The sequence below is a fragment of the Mesoplodon mirus genome (assembly GCF_964341445.2).
Source record: "Mesoplodon mirus genome assembly, chromosome: 13".
Lineage (NCBI taxonomy): Eukaryota > Metazoa > Chordata > Mammalia > Artiodactyla > Ziphiidae > Mesoplodon > Mesoplodon mirus.
In genome coordinates this window covers 67,138,645-67,150,862 of record NC_138989.1, presented here as the reverse complement: position 1 = coordinate 67,150,862, position 12,218 = coordinate 67,138,645, and the positions used below count along the sequence as shown (strand labels likewise).

Here is a 12,218-nt window from a genome sequence, read left to right as displayed (position 1 = left end):
CCAACTTCTTTTCTTTATCATTCTAACTATTTGGAGGAGTGAACAAAAGGCACTGTCACTATAAAAGAAAACAATTACATTTCTCAGAGATGCACACTTTAATCCATAGGAGCAAAATAACATGATACTTAGGACTTGTTTTAAAATACTTTAGAAACAGAGGAAAAAGAATAGATCAAGTAAATGTAAAATCTTAACAACTACTGAATCTCAGTGACAGATACATGGGATTTCATTAACTAGTTTCTCATTACTTTCTGTATGCTCGTGATTAAAAAAAAAATGCTTAGCTTTGAATCCTATCACTGATACCTGCTACCTACATGGGTTAAATTTCTTAACCTCTCTGAGGCCTCAATTTTCTTATTTATAAAATGGGAATGCTAAGTGTACATGCTTTTTAATAAGGTTGTTATAAACTTGGCATAGTATACAGTAAGCTGTCAATAAATGTTATTTATTATATTTTATTTTATTTTTGGCCTCCCATGTAGCCACTGACCTTTCAGGATAAGTTAAGGAGTTCATAAGTAATTTCAATGTTCTTTATCAGCCATGCCAAGGGCTGGCATTTTTTAAAGCACTGGAAGATTACACAAGCAGAGTGATCATCTTAGAAGTTGCAAGACAAGGACGGAGTAGAAGCAAGACTGCTCAATGCACTTTTTTTATATCATTTTAATTTCTGAACCATGTGCCTATATTCCTTTGTCAAGAGTAAATTACATTAAAAAAAATCCTTCTAGTATGCACAAAACCCAAATATAAGCAAGCATAATTATCCTTGACAATAAAAGAAATCAAAGAATGCATAACATAGTACTTTATCAGATAAACAACAGGTTTGGAACCGAAACCATTAGTTTTCAGATGCCTGAAAAAATTCTGTCTTTAGCCATGATATTTACATGAAACATAAGAGCATACAACAACAATAAACAAGAGAACCCTCTCCAAACAGCAAACCACATTCCTATTTACTTATTTCTCTACTCAATGCCAATCTTCCGGCATCAATGATGGACAAAACTTAGACTATCCCATTCTCTGAGGAGATAGAAATCTGTCACATATAGATGTATTTATTACCTGACCAAACTATCAGTCCTAAAAGGCTTCAGAACAGAAAGCATGACAAAGTCAGGTCTGGAAATCAGAAATCCCGCAATGCCCAGAACAAAAACCACTGTTTTTTTCAAGATTCCCAAGAGTCCATTAGATTCTGAAATTTTCCACTGGGCTCTCTGACCTCTTAGAAGGCATCACCGAGCACAGTACAAAGTGGGACTCAAATATTTGAAACGCCAAATAGCTCTACAACCACTTTTTTTTAAAGAAAGAAACTAACAAACCTTGTTTTTTTAGAGCAGTTTTAGGCTCACGATAAAACTGGGTAAAAAGTAAAGCGAGCTCTGCCCCCCTACTCAAGCACAGCCTCCCCCACCGTCAACGCCCCGCACTACAGTGGTGCCCCTGCCACATGGATGAACCTACTCTGACACACCGTTATCACCCCAAATCACAGGCTACATTAGGGTTCACTCTTGGTTTTATAATTCTATGGGTTTAGACAAATGTGTAACGACACGTATCCAACGCTGTAGTGCCATACAGAGTACTTTCACTGCCCTAAAAATCCTCTGTGCACTGCCAATGAGTTCTTCCCTCCTCTCTAACCCTGGAAACCACTCATCTTCTTACCGTCTCCATAGTTTCACCTTTTCCAGAATGTCACAGAGTTGGAGTCATACAACATGTATGTAGCCTTTTCAGATTGGCTTCTTTCACTCAGTAATATGCATTTTAGGTTCCTCCATGTCTTTCCATGACTTGATAGCTCATTTCTTTTTAATGCTGAATAACATTCCACTCTGTGGATGTACCACAGTTTATTTACCCATTCACCTACTGAAGGACATGTTGGTTGCTTCTAAATTTTTGGCAGCTGTGAATAAAGCTGCTGTACACATCCGCGTGTAGGTTTTCGTGTGGACATACGTTTTCAGATCATTTGGGTAGATATTAAGGAGTGTGACGGATGGATCATATGGTTAGAATACATTTAGCTGTGTAAGAAACTACCAAACTGTCTTCCAAAGTAGCTGTATCATTTTGCATTTCCACCAGTAATGAATGAGAGTTCCTGTTGCTCCACATCCTGGTCAGCATTTGGTTCTGTCAGTGTTTTGGATTTTAGCCATTCTACTAGTATGTAGTGGTATCTCACTGTTGTTTTAATTCACAATTCCCTAATGACATATGAACTTGAACATCTATTCATATGTTTACTTGCTATCAACGTATACTCTTCACTGAACCATCTATTCAGGTCTTTTGCCCATTTTTTAATCAGGTTGTTTTCTTACTGTTGAGTTTTAAGTGTTTTCTATATTTTCGATAACAGTCCTTTAGCAGATGTGTCTTTTGCAAATATATTCTCCCAGTCTGTGGCTAATCATCTCATTCTCTTGACACTGTCCTTCGTAGAGCAGACATTTTTAATTTTAATGAAGTCCAGCCTATCAACTGTTTCTTTCATGGATCCTGCCTTCGATGTTGTATCTAAAAAGTCATTGCCATACCCAAGGTCATCTCCTATGTTATTCTCTAAGAGGTTTATTTTTTACATTTAGGTCTTTACAACCACTTAAAAAAATTTTTTTAACCATCATTAACCTAGTATGGCCCGGGAGGAGGGAATACAGCTTACTTATAAATTCCCAGGGTTCAAATATGTTCTCAACATATCCCTACCTCCACCATGAGTTATTAAAAATAACCAAGAGATATTCACACATAGGTTCTTTACAATGTTATAAACAATCATAATTACGATTGTCTTAATCTAAATCTATGCTAACACCAGGAGCACATATTAACCACAAAGATGAAATTTTAAAACTTTTATTTGCAGATGTAGTAAAAATGATTCATTAAGCACCTCAGCAAACCTTCTTTCCACATGGGTTATTTATGTAATTACAGCACCCACACCAAAAGACATAATTATTGGCTACACTGCTAACTAAGACTCAGGCAGCCTCCTCACTGTATACTCTGTCTATACCATAATAGGTTTCACCTGTTATACTGGATAGTAAAATTAAGGCTTTCATTGAAATGCAACCATCTTCCTTTCAAAATTTGACTGAGTTGTTGATAAAAACAATTCAAAGTAACCAAAGGTTTTAAATATTCTTTTTGGCTCAGACCCAAAACATATTTCTGATCACCACCCCTGGGCTAATCAACAATTTACCTCTGATTTCATTTATTTAAACACATTTCCTGTGGTTACTCTCATATAAGTTTATTACAAACTTATTATTTAACAAAGGTGAGTGTCTTATAAAGATCACTGTCAACATCTTCAGGATATTCTCTTTCAACCAGGAGTCAAATTTTGGCATTCTTCTTTATAAGGCTCAATTACAGTACTCTGTTGAAATCAACACCAAGAAATAGTAATCCAGAAAGAGAAACAGATAATTGTGTTGGTGGTATACTGGGCATCTGAATATAAGACTGCTTTAAGGACTCGCTAAGTAATCTGACCTGGAGTAAGAATCATGATATATAGTAACTGGGAATAAATTTAAGTGGGATCATAATAACCTTCAACCTAGTCCAGCCGTGGTTTAGAAACACAGCCTGCCCCCTGTCCCTAACATATATGTGTTCAAAAACAAACCTGACTCATCATCATAAGAGAAATGCATATCAAAAACCACCACAACGAGATACCACTTCACACCCTCTAGAATGGCTAAAATCAAAAAGACAGATAGGGCCTCCCTGGTGGCGCAGTGGTTGAGAGTCCGCCTGCCGATGCAGGGGATACGGGTTCGTGCCCCGGTCTGGGAGGATCCCATATGCCGCGGAGCGGCTGGGCCCGTGAGCCATGGCCGCTGGGCCTGCGCATCCGGAGCCTGTGCTCCGCAACGGGAGAGGCCACAACAGTGAGAGGCCCGCATACCGCAAAAAAAGGAAAAAAAAAAAAAAAAAAAAAAAAAAGACAGATAACAAGTATTCGTGACAGTGTAGAGAAATCAGAAACTTCATACACTGCTGCTGTAAATATAAAATGCTACAGCCACTTTGGAAAACGGTTTGGCAGTCCCTTAAAAAGTTACACAGAGTTACTTTATGATCCAGCAATTCCACTCCTTGGTATATGCAAGAGAAATGAAGACAATGTTCGCACAAAAATCTGTACATGAATGTTCATAGCGGTATTATTCATAATATAGCCAAAAAGTAGAAACTCGTATGTCCCTCAACTGATGAATGGATAAACAAAATGTGGTATATGAATTATTCAGCCCTAAAAGGAATGAAGTACAGATATATGTTACATGGATGAAGCTTGAAAACATTATGCTTAGTGAAAGAAGTCACAGAAGACCACATTATACGATTCCATTTATAAAAATTGTTCAGAGTAGGCAAATCTATATAGAGAAAAAGTGGTTGTCTAGAGCTGGGGGAAATGGGGTGTTGGGAGGTAACAGCTAAAGGGTACAAGGTTTCTTTCTGGGGTGAAGAAAATGTTCTAAAATTGATTGTGGTGATGGTTGCACAACTCTGTGAATACACTAAAAATCACTCAATTGTACTCTTTTAATGGGTGACTTATATGGTATGTGAATTATCTCAGTATCTCAATAAAGCTCTTAAAAAACCTGAGTGTCTACTGCTTAAGCAACACAAACAAAACAGATCTTACTTTTGAAAGCAAAGGAGCAATGCCACTTAAAGAGAATTCAAACATTTGCTCCATTTAAAGCTTGTAAAATACCATGTTGTTACATCAGGTTTTCAAAAATATAAGGTGACTGCTATATCATGAGAGAAGCAGGAAAAAAAAAATCAACATCTTAGGAGAAAAAAAAAATACAATTTAGTCCTAGCTTCTTGGTTTATAAAATGAAAGAATGGTTCTTCAAACCTATGTTTTCCTCATTTTAACTAAAAAGAAAAAAATGTGTTTGTGTGTATGTATGTGTATTGGGGGTAGGGATGGATTCCCCCATGTGGACTCCCCAATGTAAGGGCACTCCTTCCAAGGGTTCATGTATCTGTATGCAATTCACCCCAGTAACATGATCTCTGGTGAAAATCTACCTGACAACCTAAACTTTAGTTACTGCGGCCCAAAAAATTAGTAAATGAAGAAAAGGCCAATGGTTAGATTTAGGATAAACTTGCATCTCTTTCTGGCTAATAAGAAGACGCTTCTGAAGAACAATATACTTAGTAAACAGAAATAACTATTTTTAAATCTTAGTTAATACAACAAAAATGGATATTTTTTACTCCACTAAAATGTATCACAAGAGAGTTATTTATTGTTCAAGGCAAAAATCTGAGATTGCTATAACAATCTATCCATGACAGTGGTTTATCAAGTGATGACACGTCTCATACCTGGGTGGCTTTTCAAAGACCGTTTGTACCAAAATAGAGAGACTACATTATTTGACAATCCTAGAAATTAATTATACAAGATTCCACATTTTTTAAATTTAAATGTTTTAAACACTACCTCATATCCGTTAAGTTCATAACTACTGTCTGGCACAAAGTAGATAGTCAACAGTGTAGTCTCTGTCCATTCACTTCTAACTGCACAAGTAATCCAGAAACTTGTAGTCAAGATGGATGCATAGTTATGCATAATCACCTTCTCTCTCTGCTCCAAACATATACAAAGGCTAGAAAAACTATAAAAATAGGTATCTTCCAAGCCAATCATAAAATTCATGTGGAAATCCAAGGGGCTGGCAATAGCCAAAATAATCCTGAAAAATAACAAAGTTGGAGAGCTCACACTCCCCAATTTCAAAACTTCTGACAAAGCTATAGCAATCAAGAAAGGGTAGTACTGTCACAAGGATAGATATATACAGCAACGAAATAGAACTGATGGCCCAGAAAAAAAACCTTTATCACTTAAGGTCAATTGAGTTTTCAACAGGGTGTCAAGATAATTCAATAAGGGAAAGAACAGTCTTTTGAACAAATGGTTGCTGCAACAACTGGTTCTCATACAAAAGAACAAAGTGGGATCCTTTCCCTACACCATACACAAAAATTCACTCAAAATGGATCATAGACCTAAATGTAAGGCCTAAAAGTATAAAACACTTGGAAGAAAACATAGGCATAAATCTTCATGACCTTGCCTTAGGCAATGGTTTCTTAGATATGACACCAAAAGCACAAGCAACCAAAGAATAGATAGACTATACTAAATTTTAAAACTTTTGTCCTGCAAATCATTATCATGCAAAAAGTGAAAGATACTAAATTTTAAAACTTTTGTGCTGCAAATCATTATCATGCAAAAAGTGAAAGATGAGCCAAAGAATGGAACAAAATATTTGCAAATCATGTATCTGATAAAGGACTGATACCCAGAATATATAAAGAAAGCTTACAACAATAATAAAAAGACTAAAAAACCCAATTAAAAAATGGGAAAAGATCTGAACAGACATTTCTCCAAAGAAGATACACAAATGGCCAATAAACACACAAAAAGAAGTTCAACATTATTAGCCATTAAGGAAATGCAAATCAAAACCACAATGAGGCAGATACCACTTCATATCCACTAGGATGGCTAAAATAAAAAAGGCAGATAATAACAAGTGTTGGTGAGAATACAGAGAAACAGAAACCCTCCATACACATTGCTGGTGGAAATGTAAAACAGCACTACCATTCTGGAGACCAGTCTGGCAGTCCCTCAGAAAGTCAGACATAGAGTTATCTTATGATCCAGCAACTCCACTCCTAGGCATATATCCAAGAAAATGAAAATACATCTACCTAAAAACTTATACATGACTATTCATAGCAACATTATTCATAATAGCCAAAAAGTAGACACAACTCATGTCCATTAACTTATCATGGATAAACAAAATCCACAGTGGAGAGCAAAGACGAAAGACAGAAGGTACTTGGGGTACCAGCACCAAACAGGTGTAGAGGACAGGAATTTGACTTCTCAGAGTGATATGGAACGAGAAAACAGGCTCTCCGAGGGCTACAACTGGGCACCTGCCCATAAATCAAGTGCTGGTAAAACAGTTTGACAGTTAATTCAGAAATGCAACTAGGAATAAAATTCTTGTCCATGGCATAGGTAAGCATCAGAGAAATCTATGCAACAGGAATTAGGCCCTGAGCATACCTAGGGATTGGAACTCAATTTCCTCAAGGGACAAAAATTCCTCTACCTTCTAAATATAAAAATTGGTCCTGGGCTTCCCTGGTGGCGCAGTGGTTGAGAGTCCGCCTGCCGATGCAGGGGACACGGGTTCATGCCCTGGTTCGGGAGGATCCCACATGCCGTGGAGCGGCTGGGCCCGTAAGCCATGGCCGCTGAGGCTGCACGTCCGGAGCCTGTGCTCCACAACGGGAGAGGCCACAACAGTGAGAGGCCCGTGTACAGAAAAAACAAACAAACAAACAAAAAACAGAAAAAAGAATTGGTCCTGAGATGTGGATCCCAGGGTGCCAGACTAAGGCAAAACTGCCCTACAGGGAGAAGCAATGACAGGAAGGAAAAAATAAAAAATAAAATCTCTGAGACAAACTTGCCAACAAATATTAAATAGACTACAAAGCATACGAGGAAACACAGCACCCCTTAAAAATAATAACAAAGCACAAATAAGCAAAATTCCCCGTGGAAAACTTAGAAAACACAAATAAAGATAATTCTGTGTGCTGATAAGCAATTTCCTAGGACTAAGTGATGAGGCAGAGTTAATTCCACTACCTTACAACAGCTAATCTTAAACATACTGAGGATGACGGTGAAAAATCTGAAATTAGAACTATATTTAGGGTATCTAATTACCATCTTCCGATTTCAAAAACAGTGTATGTTATAAATTAAAATTAAAATAGGTTGAATATGTAATAATGAAAAATACCTCAGGCTTAATTTGCAAAATAATATAGTAAATAAAACTATTTAATGCACAAAAAAACGAACCTTAAAAAAAGTGGTACTGAAGAATTTTTCATTTCTCAGTTCTTAATCTGAAAAGCTATACTTTTAGAATTTCCTTCCATAAAATCCTAAAGCTTGGCTAAGATGCAATTTCAGAGTCTGAGTTTTACATATTTTATATCAAAGGAAATTTGGAGGTTTCACTCAGTATTTTCAAGAGCCTGTGTATTACCCTAAAACATTTAACAAATTTGCTAATAAAACAACAGGGCATGAATGCATCCACAAAACTAGATAACCAATCATATCAATGAAAGTCCCCAGGAAATGTGTTTTATATACAAACATAATTTCTGATTATTTAATACATAAAGAGACATTTTTACACTCCTCCCACCTCCATCTCAATTCTTTAAACAACAGAGCTTTCCAAGTCTAAAATATTTGAATAAAATTGCAACTAACCTTTATATATGCACTTGGGTAGATCTTATGAACAGCGTCTCCAGGTGCACGCCCAGCTTCTCTGTCTAAGTAGTAGCTCTGTACAAAGACTGCGTGGTCACTAAGGCACCTGACCCAAACATCACCTTCACCTTTACATTCCAACTGCACACCTTTGCCTATGTGCAACCTTAGGAAGAAAAAGTGAATCACATTTCATTTTGATAAATATTTAAAAATAAATTTTAGTTCAGATTATATAGCATACCCAATACTGAAAAATTTTAAAGAATAAAGGACATTATATAACACCATAACCAAAAGATAGCCACTGTTAACATTTCTGTATGTTTCTTTGTTTTTTTTAGTATCCTATTCATATGTAATAATGATGAACATTCACATAATGCTTATTATGTGTCAGGAACATTCAATATAAATTCTCACTTAACCTTCACAATTCAATTAAAATTAATTTAAAAATTCAGTTAATCACATGAGCCAAATTTTAACTGCTCAACAGCTACATGTGGCTAGAAGTTACTATACTGGACAGCACAGATATAAACCATTTCCTTCATTACAGAAAATTCTATTAGACAGCACTGGCTTAGAGAGTAGATAATTTGCCAAAATCACACAGCTAGGGATAGAGCCAAGATTATGTGCTTATGCACACACACATTTCCTTAAAGAGTTGAGATCACACAGTACCTAAAATTGTGTATGTTTTCCTGTAATATTTCATCTTAAGTATTTACATTTGATTATGTAAACTTGTTATATTTTAATGACTGCATAAAAATGAAAGTGTATTAAAATTTACTTAACCATTTACCTTTTATTATCAGTCTTCCATTATAAATAACACTTGTGGAAACATGTCTTCATTTTATGTTATTTCCTCTCAATAAATTTGTATAAATATCATACAATCAGAGGAAATAAAAACTAGTTTTCAAACCGGGTTCCAAAAGGTCTAGTTACTATTCAAAACACAGAAACCTCACTAACTTTTAAAAAAAGACTGTATTTTATCATCTTTTAAATAACAAACATCTACAATTAAAATGAAATGCTTACAAATTCTGAATTTTCAAGGCGATCTTTATTCTTTTATCTATATTCGAAAACATAATTTACATTGAAAGATATCTCTGAATAAAAGACAATGTACTATGTTCAATTTTTAAAATTAACTATCTAACTATACAATCAATACCTTGCTCTCTCAATGGCTTCTGTCCTGTGGACATTGGAGAGTTGACCCAAGCAAAAGCGATCTCCTCCAGAAGGGTCTACATAACCATCAACAGTAACAACAGGACAGCTTGAAGGAACCTTAAACGTCTCTCCTACTTGAACATCCATTTCAAAGTAAGCAATGGAACACCAATACTCAGGAGCTATAGGAGATAAATGGGAGAGAAGAGCCAATCATGCGAGAAAGATTTAAGGCTTTCACTTTCACTCCATATGACAAAGCTTTTCTTAAAGGGTGAAGGAAGGGGAGAGCACCCAAAATAATTTATAATGCATTATAAAGTAGGCACTGCCATGTCTTCTACTTCTCAGCTTAGTATCTAACATTCTTGAAAATTAAAAAAAGTCATTTTTAAAATCTGGAATTTGGTTCTTACCTGAAAGTACCCAGTCAACAGGGAATTTAAAGACTGGAAATAATTAGAACCATAAATTTTTTTACCATGATGTTTCATCTAACTGCACATAATATTTTCTATGTAGTCTGAACTTTTATTTTTTTTAAAAAAACACTGATTCTAATAGGTATTTCAGAGAAGTGTTCTTGAATAACATCCATCTATGGTATATATTTATAGATCCCTAAATGAGAGGGCATAACCAAGTCAGACATCACAGACAAAGAGTCAAGGTTAATTATGCTCCAACTACACAGTTTCTGTGAGCAGGATTTTTCAATTGTCTCTTGGATGAAAGGTCATTTGTCCCATATGTATTTTTAGTGAAGTCCATTCATGTTAACTACTACAATTTTTTAAATTATTTTTTTGCAGAGCAGGTTCTTATTAATCATCCATTTTATATACATCAGTGTCTACATGTCAATTCCAATCTCCCAATTCATCACACCACTTTCCGCCGCTTTCCCCCCTTGGTGTCCATACGTCTGTTCTCTACATCTGTGTCTCAATTTCTGCCCTGCTAACTGGTTCATCTGTACCATTTTTCTAGGTTCCACATATATGCATTAAATATACGATATTTGTTCTTCTCTTTCTGACATACTTCACTCTGTATGAGAGTCTCTAGATCCATCCACGTTTCGACAAATGACCCAATTCGTTCCTTTTTATGGCTGAGCAATATTCCATGGTATATATGTACCACATCTTATTTATCCATTCGTCTGTCGATGGGCATTTAGGTTGCTTCCATGTCCTGGCTATTGTAAATAGTGCTGCAATGAACATTGGGGTGCATGTGTCTTTTTGAATTATGGTTTTCTCTGGGTATATGCCCAGTAGTGGGATTGCTAGGTCATACGGTAGTTCTATGTTTAGTTTTTTAAGGAACCTTCATACTGTTCTCCATAGTGGCTGTATCAATTTACATTCCCACCAACAGTGCAAGAGGGTTTCCTTTTCTCCAAATCCCCTCCAGCATTTATTGTTTGTAGATTTTCTGATGATGCCCATTCTAACTGGTGCGAGGTGATACTTCATTGTAGCTTTGATTTGCATTTCTCTAATAATTAGTGACGTTGAGCAGCTTTTCATGTGCTTCTTGGCCATCTGTATGTCTTCTTTGGAGAAATGTCTATTTACGTCTTCTGCCCATTTTTGGATTGGGTTTTTTTTTTTTTAATATTGAGCTGCATGAGCTGTTTATATATTTTGGAGATTGATCCTTTGTCCGTTGATTCATTTGCAAATATTTTCTCCCATTCTGAGGGCTGTCTTTTTGTCTTCTTTGTAGTTTCCTTTGCTGTGCAAAAAGTTTTAAGTTACATTAGGTCCCAATTGTTTATTTTTGTTTTTATTGCCGTTACTCTAGGAGGTGGATCAAAAAAGATCTTGCTGCAACGTATGTCAAAGAGTGTGCTTCCTATGTTTTCCTCTAAGAGTTTTATAGTGTCTGGTCTTACATTTAGGTCTCTAATGCATTTTGAGTTTATTTTTGTGTATGGTGTTAGGGAGTGTTCTAATTTCATTCTTTTATATGCAGCTGTCCAGTTTTCCCAGCACCACTTATTGAAGAGACTCTCTTTTCTCCATTGTATATCCTTGCCTCCTTTGTCATAGATCAGTTGAGCATAGGTGCATGGGTTTATCTCTGGGCTTTCTATCTTGTTCCATTGATCTATGTTTCTGTTTTTGTGCCAGTACCATATTGTCTTGATTACTGTAACTTTGTAGTACAGCCCGAAGTCAGGGAGTCTGATTCCTCCAGCTCCGTTTTTTTCCCTCAAGACTCCTTTGGCTATTTGGGGTCTTTTGTGATTCCATACAAATTTTAAGATTTTTTGTTCTAGTTCTGCAAAAAATGCCATTGGTAATTTGATAGGGATTGCACTGAATCTGTAGATTGCTTTGTGTAGTAGAGTCATTTTCACAATATTGATTCTTCCAATCCAAGAACATGGTATATCTCTCCATCTGTTGGTATCATCTTTCATTTCTTTCATCAGTGTCTTAGTTTTCTGTATACAGGTCTTTTGTCTCCCTAGGTAGGTTTATTCCTAGATATTTTATTCTTTTTGTTGCAGTGGTAAATGGGAGTGTTTCCTTAATTTCTCTTTCAGATTTTTCATCATTAGTGTATA

The 12,218-nt window shown here is 35.9% G+C and overlaps 1 protein-coding gene across 2 annotated transcripts in view; it reads right to left on the bottom strand.

Moving 5' to 3' along the window:
- Positions 1 to 12,218, bottom strand: part of SMAD4 (SMAD family member 4) — a 57,201-nt gene that overhangs the window by 6,753 nt on the left and 38,230 nt on the right. For both annotated transcript variants that reach the window (XM_082639983.1, XM_082639984.1), the window contains exons 9-10: positions 9,636 to 9,819; positions 8,435 to 8,603 (exon numbers count right to left, since the gene is read on the bottom strand). In XM_082639983.1, the coding sequence (XP_082496109.1) occupies positions 8,435 to 8,603; positions 9,636 to 9,819 (353 nt within the window). The remainder of the gene's footprint in view (positions 1 to 8,434; positions 8,604 to 9,635; positions 9,820 to 12,218) is intronic.